Source organism: Oryctolagus cuniculus, chromosome 3, assembly GCF_964237555.1.
Source record: "Oryctolagus cuniculus chromosome 3, mOryCun1.1, whole genome shotgun sequence".
Lineage (NCBI taxonomy): Eukaryota > Metazoa > Chordata > Mammalia > Lagomorpha > Leporidae > Oryctolagus > Oryctolagus cuniculus.
This window is the reverse complement of record NC_091434.1, coordinates 89,292,084-89,311,221: the sequence shown is the minus strand read 5'-3', so window position 1 is coordinate 89,311,221 and position 19,138 is coordinate 89,292,084. Positions and strand designations below refer to the sequence as shown.

The 19,138-nt window shown below is 42.8% G+C and overlaps 1 protein-coding gene across 10 annotated transcripts in view; it reads left to right on the top strand.

Annotated features, from left to right (window-relative positions):
• Positions 1 to 19,138, top strand: part of FMNL2 (formin like 2) — a 333,150-nt gene that overhangs the window by 250,335 nt on the left and 63,677 nt on the right. For all 10 annotated transcript variants that reach the window (XM_051849554.2, XM_051849553.2, XM_051849548.2 and 7 more), the window contains 3 exons: positions 6,480 to 6,588; positions 10,543 to 10,619; positions 12,241 to 12,334. In XM_051849554.2, coding sequence (XP_051705514.1) covers positions 6,480 to 6,588; positions 10,543 to 10,619; positions 12,241 to 12,334 — 280 coding nt within the window. The remainder of the gene's footprint in view (positions 1 to 6,479; positions 6,589 to 10,542; positions 10,620 to 12,240; positions 12,335 to 19,138) is intronic.

Sequence of the window (19,138 nt, the reverse complement as noted above, 5' to 3'; positions counted from 1 at the left end):
GGACTAAGTGAAGCTCATTTGCCTCAGTTAGCCCTGAGAGAAACTGATGCTGACGCTTCTTGCTGGCGCTTCTAAAACATTCCGTGAATTGGAGAGACAGTCTCCAATTTGGCTCTGCTCAGAAAGTCTGTTTTATAATAAGTTTCAGGAAGAAAGCATTGCAGTAATCAGTTTCACTTTATGTAATTCTGTAAGAGAACACGTGCCAAGAGTATTGGTTTACCACAGAGGCACCCATACCTCCTGCTGAGTCACCATCCTAATCCTTGTAAAGCTCAGGTCTTTGTGAAGAGTTTATTTAAGTAGTCAAGCTAGGATGGTCAGTGCTTGTGAAAGGAAAAGGGAGTGTAGTCTAAAGGGCCATAACAGACCTGGATGCAGGCTGCCTTATTTACCATTTCAAAAGTCGTGGGGCCTGTGCTGTGGCATAGTAGGTTGATCCTCCACCTGTGGTGCCAGCAGCCCACGTGGACTTAGGTTCTAGTCCCAGCTGCTCCTCTTCCAATCTGTATCCCTGCTATAGTCTGGGAAAGCAGTAGAAGATGGCCCAAGAACTTGGGCCCCTGCACTCACGTGGGAGACCCAGAAGAAGTCCTTGGTTCCTGGTTGCGGATAGGTGCAGTTCTGGCTGTTGCAGCCATTTGGGGAGTGAACCAGTGAATGGAAGATCTTCCTTTCTGTCTCTCCCTCTCACTGTCTCTAAGTCTATCTCTGAAATAAAATCTTAAAAAAAAAAAAAAAAGTTGTGCACACTGTTGAATCATGTACTTGTGTTAACATGATCAGGCAACAGCACCTTGTTACAACTACTATGGAACCTTAGAACTACTACTACTGGGCTGTTTGAATTTGTAAGTGGTGACAGAGTGTTGCGTGACAGTCTGACCCTCAATGAACCTGCGTAACTCCTAATGCTTGGTGTGGTTATGTGGCTCTCATCAGTCTCCCTCGTCCATCAGCTGTGGAAGCTGTTTTTCACAGTCAGCCCTCAAGAGCAGAAGCAGTGGCTTTCATTTTCCCTTAGTGTTTAACAGAATTCAGCATACACAGTAGGTGCTTACTAAGATGAACTTTGGGGGCTTAACCAAGATTCGCTTTGATTTCCTGTAGCTGATGGAGAGCACCAGGTGCCATCTCCTATAGGTTGCCCACTTTGTCTAGGTGTCCCTGTGTGGTAGAATGACCAGTGAATAGTTATACTAATTGATGGCATTTTAGGGTCAACTTGGGGGATCTACTAAAAACATCTTCACAGAAAAGTGGTTATGAGATAATATCAATATCATATATTGGACTTGAATTTAAAACCTGCCCTCCCTCACAAAAGTGATTTACTCAGTTGGTAATTAAAGCAAATATACCAAATATCTAATTACAAAGGTTGTCAAATTCAGTAAAATGTACAGGCTGGAGAATGGCTTAATGTCCATGCTAACCCTACAGTACAGTCCCGAAAATCTAGCCGTGTAGATTTAAGGTGATCCTAAATTGAGTCCTGAGTCGTGACATTGAGTCATAATGTTGGTCAGGATATATTTGTTTAATGGGAGGAAATCCTTTCAGAATGAGAATAGAATAAAATTCCTTGTTGTGTCACAAAGCATCCTTGTTTTCCTGACAGGTGATGTATAGGATAAGAATTTGAAACCAAACTTAGCCTGCCAAGTGGACCAGTCCTGTGTTCTGCAGCTCCTGCTTGGATACTGCTCTAGTTGACAATCTAAGCCTCAATCCTGCAGAGTGAATTTATTATTGAGGGTTGGAAATAACACTTGTACAGGACTGAAGTAGAAAGTGTTGTCAGAGTAACAGAACACAAACATTTGTGGATGGACTAGCCGGCATAGAAGGCTGTGGACAGTACATTTTTCTTGTGATAATCCAATACATTGGCCTTGAGCAGGTTCAGAAGCAATGGATAGAATGTGACTGCCCTGAATCCTAGTGAGGAGACAGGGACTGTTCTTGTCTCATGTTGCTGCTTGCTTATTACTTGGACTTGCAGTTTTTACCTGTATCAAGAGAGAATTGGAGGGCTGGCACAGTAGGTTAAACCTCCACCTGTGTGCTGGGCCGGCACCGTGGCTCACTAGGCTAATCCTCCGCCTTGCGGCGCCGGCACACCGGGTTCTAGTCCCGGTCGGGGTGCCGGATTCTGTCCCGGTTGCCCCTCTTCCAAGCCAGCTCTCTGCTGCTCTGCTGTGGCCAGGGAGTGCCCAAGTCCTTGGGCCCTGCACTCCATGGGAGACCAGAATAAGTACCTGGCTCCTGCCATCGGATCAGCGCGGTGCACCGGCCGTGGCGGCCATTGGAGGGTGAACCAACGGCAAAGGAAGACCTTTCTCTCTGTCTCCCTCTGTCTCCCTCTCTCACTGTCCACTCTGCCTGTAAAAAAAAAAAAAAAAAAAAAAAAAAAAAAAACAACAAAAAAAACACAAAACCTCCATCTGTGGTGCCGGCATCCCATGTGGGCACCAGTTCTGGTCCCAGCCCTTCCTCTTCCAATCCAGCTCTCTGCTATGGCCTGGGAAAGCAGAAGAAGATGGCCCAAATACTTGGGCCCCTGCACCCACGTGGGAGACTGGGAAGAGGCACCTGGCTCCTGGCTTCGGATCAGCCCAGCTCTGTCCGTTGTGGCCATTTGGGGGGTGAACCAATGGAAGGAAGACCTTTCTCTCTTTCTCTCTGCCTCTTCCTCTCACTGTCTGTAATTCTACCTCTCAAATAAATAAAACCTTAAAAAAAGAATTGGAGTAGATGCTAGATCTTCTTTAGCCATCAGCACTATGGTTTTTATTTTGTTGTTACTGTTTGTGATAGTGGGATTTCTGTGGTAATGCTGTGATTTTAAATATTGTCTTTTATTCCTACTCTTTTTTTGTTTTGTTTTTTTAAATATTATTTGTTTGAAAGGCAGAGTTACAGAGAGGCAGAGGCAGAGAGGGAGAGAAGTCTTCCATCAGCTGGGCCGATCCAGAGCCAGGAGCCAGAGGCTTCTTCCCGGTCCCCCACGTGGGTACAGAGGGTCGAAGGATCTGTATCATCATCCACTGCTTTCCCAGGCACATCACCAGGGAGTTGGATCAGAAGTGGAGCAGCAGGGGCTGGTGCTGTGCTGCAGCGGGTTAAAGCCCTGGCCTGAGGTGCCGGCATCCCATATGGGTTCTAGTCCTGGCTGCTCCTCTTCCCATCCAGCTCTCTGCTATAGCCTGGGATGGCAGTAGAAGATGGCCTAAGTTCTTGGGCCCCTGCACCCACGTGGGAGACCTGGAAGAAGCTCTGTCTCTACCTCTCTCTGTAACTCTGACTTTCAAATAAATAAAATAAATCTTAAAAAAAAAAAAAAAGAAACAAAAGAAGTGGAGCAGCAGGGACTTGAAGCAGAGCCCACATGGGATGCCAGCACTGCAGGCAGTGATTTTACCCACTATGCCACAGTGCCAGCCCCTTCTATTTATACAAGCCAAAAATATGGAGAAAGTAACTTTTCTTTAAAAAAATTTATTTATTTATTTGAAAGACAGAGTCACAGAGAGAGGTAGAGACAGAGAGGTCTTCCATCTGCTGGTTCACCCCCCAGATGGCCGCAATGGCCAGAGCTGCACCGATCTGAAGCCAGAAAGTAACTTTTAAGACAAATACCAAACATTTTAAGATATATGTCTCTTTTGTTTGTAAACATAGATAACATTAATAGAATGCTCATTTTTTGACATCTCATATTTTCTAAACTCCAATAGTAATAAATATGTGCGTGATATGCCATATTAAATGTATTTTAAATGCTGACCCAGAATAAATATATTTGATATTAAGTACAAATATAAACATTTTAAATTTGGTAAATAGAATATTATTCTAATTAATTTTTATTGTTTAACATTTAATTATTTGAAAGGCAGAGTTGCAAAGAGAAATGCAGACAGACAAACACACACAGATAGATTTTCCATCCATCAGTTCGCTCCCCAAATGGCCACAACGGCCAGGGCTGGCCCAGGCTGAAGCCAGGAACTTCATCTCATTCTCCCATTTTGGTGCATCGGCCCAGGTACTTGGACCTTCTTCTGCTGCTTTCCCAGACACGTTAGCAGAAAGCTGGATCGAAAGTGGAGTAGGCCGGCGCCGCGGCTCCCTAGGCTAATCCTCCACCTAGCAGCGCCAGCACACAGGGTTCTAGTCCCGGTCAGGGCGCCGGATTCTGTCCCGGTTGCCCTTCTTCCAGGCCAGCTCTCTGCTGTGGCCAGGGAGTGCAGAGGAGGATGGCCCAAGTGCTTGGGCACTGCACTCCACGGGAGACCAGGAGAAGCACCTGGCTCCTGCCATCGGCAGCTAGCCGTGGCGGCCATTGGAGGGTGAACCAACGGCAAAAGGAAGACCTTTCTCTCTCTCTCTCACTGTCCACTCTGCCTGTCAAAAAAAAAAAAAAAAAAAAAAAAGTGGAGTAGTCAGGACTCAAAACAGGCCCCCGTATGGATTGCTATTGTCGCAGGCTGCAGCTTAACCTTCTCTGCCACAACACCAGCCCCTGTTGGGTTTTTCACAGTTTAAAAAACAGTAACAAAGATACTTCAGCTTCTTACAAAGAAACTTAACAATATAGATTAAGAGATGGATTAATAAATACAGGGAAGTAGTGTGCTGCCACCTTGTTTCTTAGGAAGTACTGTTAAATGCGTAAGATTGGTCTGCTTGATGGAATTATTAAAATTTATTTGAAAAGTGATGCAGAAATAATGGGACTGTGTAGAGTAATCTTAAATCATCTTACAGAGTGGTTTATTTTGGTCTTCTGCAATTGGTGCTACACATCACTATAATTTCACAAAAAACAATTGATTCCACTGATAAGACTTTTTTTAAACTTAATGACTTTGTTGTACACTATATCAATTGCTCTTGGTTGAAAATGAAAACTCTCTAATCAAGTGTTGTGTATGGTTAACAAGTTGATCCCATTAAAGAAATACAAAACTGAGATTAAAGTAAACTAAAGGTAGAGGAAGGGAAAGAAGTTCAGGTGTAGACTACCATTGATTGGGTCAGGCCGATGCTGTGTTTATTGTTGGAAGTTGCACCAGCCTCTCGGAGACCTCCACGGAATGTGCCAGCACCGTGCTGAGGCTGGGGCGGTGGAGCAGTAGCACAATTTATAGTTGTGTGTTAGCTGTTGAAATTGGGCTTACTAACACCAAAATCTGAATTTGTTTCCTAAACTCAACTTCATTGTTTTTGCATTCAGAACTGAATGAGGCCAACTTCTTTTGGTGAAATATTATTTCCGAGTGCGCAGAAAGCAGGAAATCCTTGAATGAAGCCACGTTCTTATAACTCCTATTAGGAAACTCAGGTTTTTTCAGGTTCATTGAGACAATTGGCTTATTGAGAAGACTTTCAAAAATTTATTCAGTTCAGTTGCAGTCTTATGTGAAAGAATCACCTTTTTGTGTTCAGTGGTTTTTTTTGAAAACTTCAGTTTTCAACGCCTCTCCGGCGGCTTTGGAACTTTTGAATTCTGTCAGTATTAATCATACTGTGCTTAATTTTTTTAATTAGCGAGGCCTTATCTGATTTTGTGGAACATTTATTATGCCGCTGACTCCCTTTACAAGAACATAGTTGAAGGTTTTGAAATTTGCTTTTGCTGCAGGCTTGGAGTTGCAGAGAAGGCTCATCTGTGTTACTGCTCAGGGGCATTAACTTCGAGTTCATATCAGAGCTGTCAGTGCTGTCATCTTTTCTACGTGCATCACATTACCTGGCCAGTTAATTACTTCTTGCAGGTTTTGATAAATCTACGGAAAGGAGGAAGGCAGCTTGGCGATGTAGGAGCTATGGAATTAATGCTAACACTAACATACTGACACATCAACCCTTTAAATATCAGCATATTAGATCAAACATTAGGTCAGGGGTCAGGATGTTGAAGCATTTGCATCTTATTAACTTTTCAGGATCTAATATTATAGGCTGAAATTAAAGTTGCTAAGGTACAGTGTTGCCTAGGTTTTAACGCCAAAGAAGGACTTTGGAGAGCAGTTGTGAGAAGATGCAGTGAAAGTCTGGCCAAGTAGTTGGAGGTGCAGGTTTCACTAGGTCTAGGTATAAGTTTCACTGCGTCGCTAGTTTGTTGGAGGTGCAGTCTATGTGCATGTTGTCTTGGATCACCTCTGCACATCTAGTTTAGCCTGCTGATAGGTGTCTGGGATTATTGCTAAATCTAACGTACAGTCTGATTTGTTATGTACTCTGAGTATGGTTGACTTTCACTGTCCCTGGCCTTTGGAGATGGTGACCAGTACACAGAAACATGTGGGCTTCTGTCCACAGCAATAGCTTTGTGATGATGGATTTGCTGATGGTGGTTTTGATCTGCAGTCCTTATTTGGGTGTAGGTCAAGAACTGTGTCCTTAAGTGCATGTGCCTACACTGAGAAAGTAATGTCTCATTTTATAGACGTTTCCCTTTTTGTTTATAGATATAATACTTTGCCAAGCAGAAGAACCCTGAAAAATTCAAGATTAGTGAGTAAGAAAGATGATGTTCATGTCTGTATCATGTGTTTACGTGCCATCATGAATTATCAGGTATGTTTGTGCTTCTGGTCCTTTAAAAAAATCTGAATTAATTAGCCTTAGATTTTGTTCCCTTTGATTTCTTTGCAATATTTCTATTTGAAGTATACATCAGGATTTAATGAGATTCTGCTGAAAAAGAAAGGTCTAGTTCATTGCAATACTCAAAATTTTAATTCATTGCCCAGTATTTTTTTTTTAATTTTCATTTTATTTATTTGAAAGGCAGAGTTATGGGGGTTATGGGATACAGCAGAGATCTTCCATCTGCTGGATCATTCCCCCAAATGGCCGCAAAGTCCAGAGCTGGGTCAGACAGCAGCCAGGAGCTTTGTCTGAGTCTCCCATGTGAGTGCAGGTGCCCAAGGGCTTGGGCCATCTTCTGCTGCTTTCTCGGGTGCATTAGCAGGGAGCTGAATCAGAAATGGAGTAGCCAGGACTCAAACTGGTGTCCACATGGGATGCCGGCATTGTAGACAGCAGCTTAACCTGTTATGCCACAACCCCGGCCCCGTTGTCCAGTGTTTTAATTAGCACTCATACTTTACAATGTATTTAAAGGAAAGATATTTTTCTCCTACAGCAATAAACTTGCCCAGGTTACTTGGTAAACATTTGTGACATTAAAGACAGAGTAAGTGTCTAGTATGGGCAGTAATAGGACAACTGGAGGATACTGGACTGAGCTGACTAGCACTGTGGGTGGCTCACAGTTCTCAACGGGATGTATGGTGAACAGGCAGAACAGTGTAGTTCATGTCTTTGGACTCAGTGATTCCTAATATTTCCAAGAAGTTCCTGGAAGATTGTTGTTAAAAATGCAGATTGCTTCCTCTGGTGATTGTATGCTGGATTGTATGTAGGCTGAAAAACCCTGGAGCTTGTTTGGTGAATTGATTCTAACAGTAAAGTAGAAGTCAGAGGCTGGAGTATATCAGGTGAACTGACAGGATCATAGGTGCAGTTGGGTAAGCAAATTAGGGGTAAGAGTTTTAGAAGAATGGAATTTAGATAGAAAAATGAAATTTTATTTCCATTGATGTGATGCTGCAAGTGGTTCCAAGTAGAAATGGGCAGTAAATATACAGTTAGAGGGTTGATATTAGCCTTCACATCCAACATAAGGGCACCGAACTGGAGGCTAGCACTGTGGCGTAGCAGATGAGACTGCCACCTGCGAGGCTGGCATCTCATATGGGTGCTGGTTTGAGTCCTGGCTGCCCCATTTCCAGTACTGCTCCCTGCTGATGTGCCTGGGAAGGCAGTAGAGGACAGCCGAAGTGCTTAGGTCCCTCCACCCATGTGGGAGACCTGGAGGTAGCTCCCAGCTCCTGGCTTTGGACCAGCTCAACTCTGGCCGTTGCTGCTGTTTTAGGGGTGAACTTGCAGATGAAAGATCTCTCTTCTATCTGTGGCTGTGCCTTTCAAATAAATAAATAAATCTTAAATAAAAAAAGGTGCTGACCTGAATGTAAGAAGGAAAACATACATTTGTTTTTCTTTCCATTAGTAGTTTTTGGGCTTTAACACACACCGTGTTCTAAGTACTCAGTAAGCACCCTAGGGAATTTATTTTCTAGGTGATGGGAGACAGATGATAAGCAAATGCAGCAGTACAATACATAGTGTTCTAGATAATAATGGCAATGAAATGCAGTGAAAGGCTCTACTTCTGTGGTGCATTTTACAGCTCCAGTGCTTTTAAACCTTTCAGCTCATGTGTACCTCACGACATTCCTGTGAGATTGGTAATAGTACTCTCCATTTTACTGCTGAGAAGCTTAGTCACAGAGAAGTTGAATAATTTGCCGCAAATCATCTGGCTAATAAGTGGTAGCGTCAAGATTTCAACCCAGAGAACCATTACCAAGTACTGTAGAAAAGATAATCTGAAAATAGGAATAGGAGGTGCCAAAAGAGTGTGTGGCATTTTAAGTAGACCAACCAGAAAAGTGCCACTGAGAAGATAATATGTAGTAGCGGCTGAGTCAGAGGAAAAGTGAAAGGGTATTGGGGAAAGAAGATTCTAGGCAGAGAGAAGGACAAGTGCAAAAGCCCTGAGGCAGGAATGAGTCTGAGCTGGCCAAGGTCTAGGCCTGAGGCTAGACTGGCTGGATCACAATAACTAAGAGAAGAATAGAAGGTGAAGTCAAAGGTAACAGGAAATCCTGACTTTACAGGCCAAAAAAAAGGACATTGGATTTATTATGATTGAAAGTTTATTGAGGGGTTCTAAGGACGTGATCTGACACTTGAATTTACTATGCACACTATGGCTTCTGTGTTTAGAATGGACCTTAGAGGGCAGAGGCAAGAAGAGTTAAGGAAAACAGAGGTGGTGATCAGGAGTATGGAAGCAGAAAGGGTGAGAGGCTGCCGTATTCTGGTATTTGCCTTGAAGATGTGGTGAGGGAGATGTTCAGGAGCAGAGGCTGGCACCGGTTTTTGTCGCGTACCTGTGAGATGGTGTTGCTATGCACCATGATAGAGCATGCTGCAGATGCGCAGAGTGGAGGATTAGGAATTCTGTTTCAGGTAGTTTAACTTTGAGATGCCTACTAGCATCCAAACAGTGATCTCAAATGAGTATTCAGATATGCCAGTATGGACTTCAAGGTGGAGGTCTAGACTGGAGATACACACTTGGGAGTAGTTAGCATAAAGACAACATACAAAGAAGGATGAATGCTATCAATAGGGGAAGACAGAGAAGTAAAGGGGTCCAAAACAGGAACCTGGGCACTCTGTTTAAATGCCAGGAAGATGAGGAAAAATTGGCTAGAGAGCCAGAGAAGTAGCCAGAGTGGTAGGAACCAAGTGAAATGGTCCAAGAAAGGAGTGCTCAGTTGTGTCAAACACCCCTGCTGAGCCACCCATGATGAGGAGTGGAAACTGGCCATTGGCTTTGAGTGAAGTATGCGACACTCATGGTCTTGGCAAGAATAGTGTCACTGGAGTGGTGAGGATGGAATGGCTCACTGGAGTGGTTTCAAGAACCAGTGGGAGGAGAGGAATTACAGGCTGCGAGTGTTTGGACTGTACAGATGGCAGGGAAATGAGAGGCAGTAGCTGGACACTTTAGTATCCCCAGAGATTTTTGATTGTTATTTAAGATAAGAGAATTTGCAGCTTGTTTTTATGTCAATGGAAATTCATCAGTAGACAGGGGAGAGAAGAATAGGATTATTTCTGGTGAAAAGGAGTATGATCAAGGACTCCAGTGGAGGGGTTGTCCTTAGATCAGAGCAGGAGTGAGTTCACCTTGAGGAAGAGGGGAGGAAGCCAGCCATAGATCTGCATGGATGAACTGATGTGGAGGGAGCTTTGGAAGTTTTTTCTGATGGTTTATATTTTTTCTTTGTGCGGGGAAATAAGGTCATGACCAGAGAATGGTTTTGAGAGAGAAAGAACAATTCAACTCAGCAGAATCAAGAATTATTGTTGAGCCTGTTATTGAATTTCTTTGTGTGGAAGGGTTAGGCAACATTCCCCAGAGCAGGGCAAGTTTTTCTACCCTGTGGGATCTGGTAGGCATTGCCTAAGGAAGGGAGTAGACCCTAGCTGCACAATGAGGTCAACTGAAGGCTTAAATAAAATTCAGATGCCAGGGCCCTGTCAGGGGATTTCAGAATAAATTGAGCTGAGGTGGCTCTTAGAAAATCAGTCAGTGCTTTGTTTTGTATAGTCCTTCAGGTCATTTTAATGAGCAGCCAAGGTTGAGAATCACTGGCTAGAGGTTTTTCACCATTTAAATAAACAGACATGTGGTTCATTCTTGCCAACGATTGATCCCTTGATAGTGGCATCATTCATGACATTTTTAGAGACAGACATGATGACACTGATGTGCAAGAAACATCTGCATTCATGAAGATGTAAGTTATATTAGGTAGAAACTTCAAGAGTTTTGATTTTTGATAAACATTTACAGTCTCCTAATGCTTTGTTTTGTTTGTCACATTTCAGTATGGTTTCAACATGGTCATGTCTCATCCACATGCTGTCAACGAGATTGCACTAAGCTTGAACAACAAGAATCCCAGGTAAGCCTCCTTGGTAATGTGCGTGTCTAAAGCTAACTAGGGAAAACCAAGACCTGGTCAGCACCTCACCAAGTTGGATTTTAGAGGTCTTCAAGTGTGAGTCTCTGAAATAAGTTTGGCTATAAACTTTTGTGTGTGGCCCTCTTTCTTCCAGCCAAGTGGTGTTGTCACGTGTGGCAGAGTTGAGCAGTTGGGGATATCTCCAGTGATTCACTGGTCTCTTCCAGTTTTCATTCCTTACAAGGCCTGGCTCTCACATCCTTGCTGCTAAATTTAATGAGAATCAGGTTGTTGGGAGAGTCTAGATACAGAATTTAGCTACACCAGTTAATGCTGAAAGCTATCTAAAGCCATGATCCCTCGTTTATACTTTATTTACTGCTCCTATTTATGCAGCTTTAATTACCAAAGGAACAAACAAAAACACAAATAACTGTGCATGTAGATAACCTTTTACATTCACTTTCTATAAATACCAGCATCCTGAATTATTCACATCAGATTCCCTCTAGAAGCCTGCCTTCATCAGTGTTAGTTATTCTGTGTTTTCCATTCTCTTGGTATTACAAATATATAATTCTCTTTCATCAGATGCCTCTCTATAGACTGAATATCTGAAAACCCTTAATTCAACTCAAAAATCTGATGATAAATTAGTCCTTTCTGATTTGGAGCGCACTGTGAACTATGAAGTTTTATTTAAATATTGAAAATTATTCTCTCAAACTTCCCCTGACTAAACCTTTTGTGACCTTGCAATTCTTCCTTAGTTTATTGGAAACCTAAGTAGCCAGGTGTCTAAGTCCCTGCTTTCCACTATGGGGAAGTCATTACTCGTTTTTCTTCAGACAGTTGACACTGTGGGGTATGAGAGTGGTCTTTGTTTTGATTTCATTTTTATGCATTTTATTCCAGAATAAAGATGAAATACTAAAGTGGCCAAAGGATGAAGAAACAATGATGTTTGTTTCTAAGATGTGTCTCTAGGTTCTCCTTCCAAAAAATATTTTAGACGTGTTTTATTTCCCTGAGTCAGAGAAAATATTCTGTATTAGCACAGCTGTGCTCCAGCCCCTGCCAGGTCTTCTGCACAGGAAGAAAGGACGGATAGACCTGTGACGTCATTGTAGATCTTTATGGTTCCATCCGTAAATGAGCAGATTGGAGGCGAAGATCACTAATGCCAGTCGATTTTGAACTTCTTCTACAAATCTTATATTTCTGATTGTAAAAACAGAGAAAATATTTAACCAATGATTTTTCTACCTTTTCACAAGTTCCCTATTGTTTTTATCCTAGCAGTAGACAGTTTTCAGCTACCTTGAACTGAGTCAGCTAGTGCTAGGGCCGAGAGACTGTTCTCCCCGAGTTAGTTTTCATTAGTGATGTATAACCTGGGGAGTGACTACCACGTGGGCACATTTGCTGCCCGAGATCCCACAGTGCACAGTCAGCAAAGGCTTGAAAATACACCTTAAAGTAACTGCACCGTAGTAAATATTTTAAAACTACATGGGAAAATATTTTAATATTCTCGTATCCCTGTGGGAAGGAAGAACAGCTGACTCATCCTGTCACTTTCGCTGATTGGTGTTTTTCTTTTGTCTTCTTGTTTTGACAGAACAAAAGCCCTTGTTTTAGAACTGTTGGCAGCCGTTTGTCTTGTCAGAGGCGGGCATGAAATCATCTTATCAGCCTTTGATAACTTTAAGGAGGTAGGAAATGCTATGGTTTTAGCAAGAACGCTCACAGAAACGTCTTACGTTTGGACATCTTTGAACAGAATGATTGATCTTTTCATTTATTCCAGCGTCCTAGGAGTACGATAGTTTTCTGAAACATCCCCAAGAGGGAAGTGATGAACTTGGTTTACAGATCTTAAGTGGATAGATTAAGTGTTCTTTGTGTCTCTCGTTTCTAGAATAAGTTAAAAATTATTCTTGGCACTCATTTTCCTTTGGAGAACATGGCATAGCCCAATTTGAAAACAGGTTTTATTCCACATGTGTGGTTTTCATTAGGGTTGATACTTGATTGTTCATCATATATATTTTAAGAACGCTTCTATCGTAGTTACTTCTATGGGATCCTATTTATTGTCATGGCTTTACTGGAGGCTATGAAAAAATCTGTCAAATAAATATAGACAGTGATTTTAGGCATTTGTAATCATAACTAAATAGTCCCATCACAGACAGACAATAAAGCAATTGATGTGCATGATTGAAAATGAAGATGAATTGACACAAAAGTGGAACAAATTCCGCATAAATTATTCGGAAGCATCAGGACATCAGGACAAAAATATAAACCAGCTTCTTTAGGGGGAGGGGACAGTGTTGAATGGCCAAGGAGAGTGCCATTTTCCCTCCAAGCATGTGCCTAACAGCTGAAGCTACTTTGAGGTGGAAGATTCCAAAAGAAGTCCTTGGAGCACTCGGAAGGCCCTGGAAACCCCAGGTTGGAGCAGGATCTGCAAAAAAATTCTGCATTATCCTATCAGCCTCATGGAATTCCAAATGCTTCTGGATTACAAACACATCTGAGAGAGACATCTAAGCTCTCTTTGCATCTTTCCTGAAAGTCTGTGGAGAAGAACACAGATAGTTATTTGTTGGTCACCCACTGCGTGCCAGGGTCATGTTAATTACACACATGACATTTGGTTCTATAATAAGATCTTTGAGACAATTCTTAACATTTTCACTTTATGGAAGAATAAACTAAAAATTAAATATGCGGTTTACCTGTGGTTACATAGCTACAGAAGTGGCTGAGCCAGGATCATCAGGATTTGGTGCTTTTCGTAAGGCTGTGATGAAGTCTGGGCCTGGTGGCGTGTGCATCCCCTCAGGGAAAGAAGGAAAATACTGAAGCAGACAGGAGTTTAGGGCCGTTCCCCCACCTCTGTGTCCCTAATGGAGCTGCCTACCACAGCTGCTGCGTCTGCGGGAGAGCAGCCCTGTGATGCTGTGCTGCCGGCTGGGAAGCTGGAAGTCATGAGAGGGACAGCATTCCTCCCGCCTCCCTTCCCCTGGCCAGGCCTTCAGATCGTGGTGTCACCTAGTTTGTAATGCCAACTGTCGACAGAACCCACTATTGTCATTTTATCTTCTCAGCCCTGGTGATAAGTCAAAAAATGTCCAGTTTCTGCGAGAATGATGAAAAATAAGAGTCTTTACATTCATTTTCTGACTTCCGAAACAAATACATCCTTAGAGACAAGAATGTGTGAATGCTGAGCATGTTTTCCTGTATGATGTATAAATATATAAGTTTCACATTTATAAACAAGGAGGTCTATTTGGGTGGGTGGTGTTGAATATAGGAGAGAAGCAGATGTGCTGCGGGTCCAACTCCCAGGTCTTTATCTTGAGCTCCCATTTGGAAACACAGTTTACCATACAGTTGGCAGTGACTCTTGTTATAGTATGGTGCAGACTGTAACAAGCATCTGATGAAGCTTCAGGCTACATTATATCCTCAATATATAGTTGTCTAAACTCAGAATTCAAGCCAATAATTCATGAGTTGAATGTTGATTTTGTTTCCTCAGGTGGGACAGAATGTCTTTCTCAGGAAGTCTCAACACACACATACTTGCAGAATTGACTTTTAATTCTCTTGTGTCAGCATTATGTTTGGTTTAGCATTCAGGGCATCATATATGCTTAGTCGAAGAAAAAAGTCACCTGGTAAACATCACTGGACAATAGCAATGAGAGCTAAATGGATGTGGACTTTGAATTTGTAGAGTTTTAATCAAAATCCACCTTGTGACTGATGCTAGGGTTGTAGACTCCAGTTCTCCTTACCACAGTTGCTTGCTTCTGAGAGAAACTGTTGTGTAGGAGAAGGGACAAGGACAGAACTGGTGCCATGTGTGCAAGTGGCCTGCATTTCCTTGAGGCTGTGGTGCATGTGGTCAGCTGGAGCCAAAATTATCCTAATGGCTTTGCGAATGAGGACAAGACAGAAACATGCCCCAGGAAGCCTTTCTTATGGAGAGGTCAGAAAAGCAGCATCAGCTACTTTATTCAGTTGTTGGGTAATTTTTGTTTTTAAAACATGGGATGCCATTTGCAGCTCCAAGTATTTTAAATCTCTTACGTTTCTTCCCCTTTTCTCCTTTCTACACATCATGGTGAAGGATGTTTGATTTTATATTTGGCCTGTATGTCATTGAAATCTTGCGGCTCTAGGGAGATCTGGAGCCAGGTCGTCTTTATGGTTTGGGATGCCTGTGCAGAGAGTGTTTGGTCAGTGGATAATCGCCATCAAGCCAGCTGTGGCAGAGGAATACAATGCAGGATTGCAGGAAGTGGACCAAAGAAGAGTCTTTGCCTTTAGGAGGATTGTTTGTAAAGCTTTCATTCCTTTTAGTAAATTGGAATTCTGTTCTTCCTGATAAGAGTGAAGGGGTTATCTCTGGGTTTTTTGTTCTTTGTGTGTGTGTGTGTGTTTTTTTTTTTTTTGGCTGGCAGGAGCAAGATCTGGGGCAGCGGCATTCAGCATCTATGTTTTGTGAACTGGGTAATGTGCTCTTAGAGTAGCTGGACTCTTGGGGCTTTCGTCATTGGTAGAGCACAGCCGAGTGCACTGGTGCGGTGTGGCACAGATGCCCCAAGGAAATTTAAAGATTACGCATCAGAAGTACAGAGCAAGGTTGTTTTTTTTTTTTTTCATTCTATCTCTTTAGTCAAAAGATCCATTCTAATTAATTCAAATTTTAATTAAAGGAAGGCTCTTTTTAGCTCTTGAAAGATTTTTACATATGATTACATGATCTTATCATATTTCAATTAATCAGAATCCCAACAAGTTCAGTTTTCTATTTTTCCCCAAAGAATCTTGGTATCAGTTTTGTAATACCTGAAGTACATGTTTTCGGAAAGTGAACATCTCCCATTCAGTGCTCTGTGAGGATGGTGAAAGTTGGAGTTGAGGCCTAAACGTGACATCACTGAGAAAGCATCTATGTTGCCGTGTCGAATGTGGCGATGCTTGAGTTACAGTTACATAAATTCAGATGCTAGGTTTATACCATGTGTGGGTTGTGGTATGCCTGCAAACTTGAGCGTACTGAGTAGATGAGGACTGTCTTGTCTAATTAATAGTCAACCATTGTGCCCTGTGAGTTGTCTTAAAAAGGATTAACACATCTGGTTTTGGTGATGAAACACCTCGTGAAAATTAATGGTCCTGAAACGAGGACCAGAGTGAGAACAGGGAGTCATCTTTTTTTTTCCTTGTTGGCTGATTTAGCCACATGAAGGACATACAACCAGGCAACTTAAATTCTTTATTTCTTAGTTGCATGATAGTGTCTTTATTTTTGAGCATTAGCTCTACCAAGTCAAAAAAATACATTTGGAAGTAAAGAGCACTCTTTTTGGTATTTGAATTGATTCCAAGGTAGTTTGCAAGAAGCGGAAACTGCCTCAGGTGTACAGAGGAGAAAAAATTGATTGAAAGGATGTCAAGAAAAGCACACACTTGACAAGGAAGCCTGGAGAGCTAGACTTGGAGAACAGGCGGGCATTCCTAATGCAGTTGACCTCTGCCTGTGTCCTTGGCACAGAGCCGCCATAAACACTATTTGGGGTTCTGGTCATGCATTTGCTCCTCTCCCAAATGACGAGGACCCTAGCTAGCAATCCATTGGGTCGTAGAACTACACCTTCTGGTTAAGGATGGCAGCCAGCCCCCTCTTTAGACTTATCGACACCGTATTTCATCCAGGTTCCTTTTAGGAACCTTAAGGTCTTCAAGCCAGACCTTGTTCACTGCCGCTTTTTCTTAGTCATCCTACTTTTATTTCCATTACATTCTTTGATATGTGAGGATTTGAGAAATCGATTCACTCTGAAAAAGTACTCCTGCATGAAATAAAAATGTTCCCATAAACTTTGCCATGGAACTTCCTACGGTGACACCAGAGATAAAATCCTCTGAGGACTGGAGCCACCGGTTCCTCCAGGCTGCTGGGGGTGCACCTGGGATTCATCAGGATTCCAGATCGTTACAACTGTGTTCTCATCTTGCTTCTGTTAGTGACAGCATCTGGTATAACGAAAAAGCCTGAGTTTAGTTGTTAAAGTCCCCACTCCCTCCCACTTTTGACCTTGTAGAGCAGATAGATGGGACCTTGTGAAATGAGTCAGTCAAGGCCAGCAGCTCTCTGTATACAGCCCTCTTGGCAGTAGCTGTTCTTTTTGTGTATTGCTAGAAGGCTTCCTAAGAAGGCTGGGCATCTGAAAGCACTCGTGCTGCACGTTATTAAGTTGATTTAAGGAAGTCTGTCAAGTTTTATTTGGAGTGGACAAATTGGGCAGGAAGGAGAGCAGACATTTTGGTGTGCTTCCAGCATCTCTCTGAGTCTAGTCCCATCTAATCTCACCTCTTGAACATCTGAGCATGTAGAATTATAAATCCAGCACATGGCTTTCCAGAAAACTCCATCAGTGGTTAGATTTTAACATTGAGGGAAGACTGCTTATTTCTTTTGGTTTCTAAAAACCTCAAACTGTGGGGAGCCATAGTGCTAGTGTGTGTATGCATTTCACTATTGACCAAGGCTGTCATCTAGCTGGTCCATCTTTCGAGGTCAGGAAGCAAAGTCGCGGTGTTAGGTGGTACTAACGCTGCCAAATTTTTAAAATTCGAAAGGCAGAGAGAGAGAATCCATCTGCAGAATTACTTCCCAAATGCCTACAGTAGCTGGGAGTGGGGCTCAAGTTGGGAGCTGGGAAATCAGTCCAGGCAGGTATCTCATGTGGGTGGCAAGAACCCAACTACTTGACCCATCACTGTTTCCGCCCAGGGTCTGCATTAGCAAGAGGATGGAATCAGGAGCTGGAGCTGGTGATTAAACCCAGGAACTCTGATACAGGGTGTGATGTCTTAACTGATGTCTTATCCACTCACTAGTCTCAACACCTGTCTTAAGTAACTTTTTATTTATTATTTATTTATTATGTTTATCAACTATTGTAGTTATGGTCTATGGGTTATAGCATACCCCAAACTTCAGTTTATTATGCTCATGGATTCTGTGGGTCAGAAATTCAGGCTGGCCTGTCAGGGGTTGTCTCTGTTCTGTTGTGTCTTGGCTTTATTAGAGAAGAAGCAATTGACTAGCACTAGGAATTAATTACAGTGTATCTGGTTTGGGGCTGAGGCCATGGAGGCTGGATTCAGCTGGGACTATCAAGCAGAACACCTCCATGTGGCTTGGGCTTCTCACAGCCTGGCAACTAGCTTCCAGGAGAGTGGCTGAGTAAGTGAGTGAGTGCACCCCAGGAAGAAGTGCCTAAGAGCAAAGAGCCTCTGTTCAAAGAGTTAGAGGTGGCAGCATGTCCTCCAAGCTGGGTTTAGAAGTTATGCGTAGGCATGTGTTATGGCACAGTGAGTTAGGCCACTGTCTACAATGCCAGTGTCCCATACCAGTTCCACTTCTGATCTAGCTCCCTGCAGGCGGTGGAAGAGGGCCCGTGTACATAGGCCCATGTTACTCATATGGAAGATGTGGATGGAGTTCCAGTTCCTGGATTTGGCCTGGCCCAGCCCTGATCATTTTGGCCACTTGACTAGTGAACCAGTGAGTAACAGATATCTCTCTCTCTGTCTTCCTCTCTCTCTAACTCTGCCTTTCACATCAATCAGTCGGTCAATAAATCTTTGAAAAAAAAAATCATTCAGTGAATATGCATACTTTGGCAGTGAGACACTACAGAGGCATCTGGGAAGGCAGAGGCTTCATCTTTCAATGCTTGGGATCTCAGAGTCACGTGCAGGACCACACTGGGGACAGGAGAGACAGCTGTGGCCATCTTTGGAAACCATGGTCCACCTCAGGAACTGTATAAGAGTTGGCAACCGATTTATGGTTCATCTTCTGTTTCCTTTTTCACCCAACCCAAAACTTGCTTTCTCCTCATGACAGAAAGCTTCCTGAATTTTCTGGTGGGGGCTAGAAAGGACAGTTACTACTTACTAGCAAATGTAGGATCAGCAGCTGATGCTGTGAGAGCCTTCCTGAAATAAAAATGAACCTTTTATACAAGATTTCCAAGTTCATTTCCTGGTATTGGACTGGTTATTTCTTTCCATCTAATAAGGAACTGAAGGCTGATGCCTAATGACCACTGAGGGGTGAGTCATGCTAACTCACTGAAAAAAAAAAAATGAGTGTTCTCTGTGTGTCAGAAACATTGCTAAACTCTCAAAGTAAGAAAACGAAAAATGAGCTAGTTGAGGAAGCAGATAAATTGGTTTTTAAAGATTTATTTATTTATTTGAAACGGAGAGTTACAGGGAGGCAGAGGCAGAGAGGTTTTCCATCTGCTGGTTCACTCCCCAGATGGCTGTAACTGCTGGAGCTGGGCCGATCCGAAGCCAGGAGCCAGGAGGTTCTTCTGGGTCTTCCAGTAGGGTGCAGGGCCCCAAGGACTTTGGCCACCTTCTACTGCTTTCCCAGGCCATAACAGAGAGCTAGATTGGAAGTGGAGCTGCCAGAA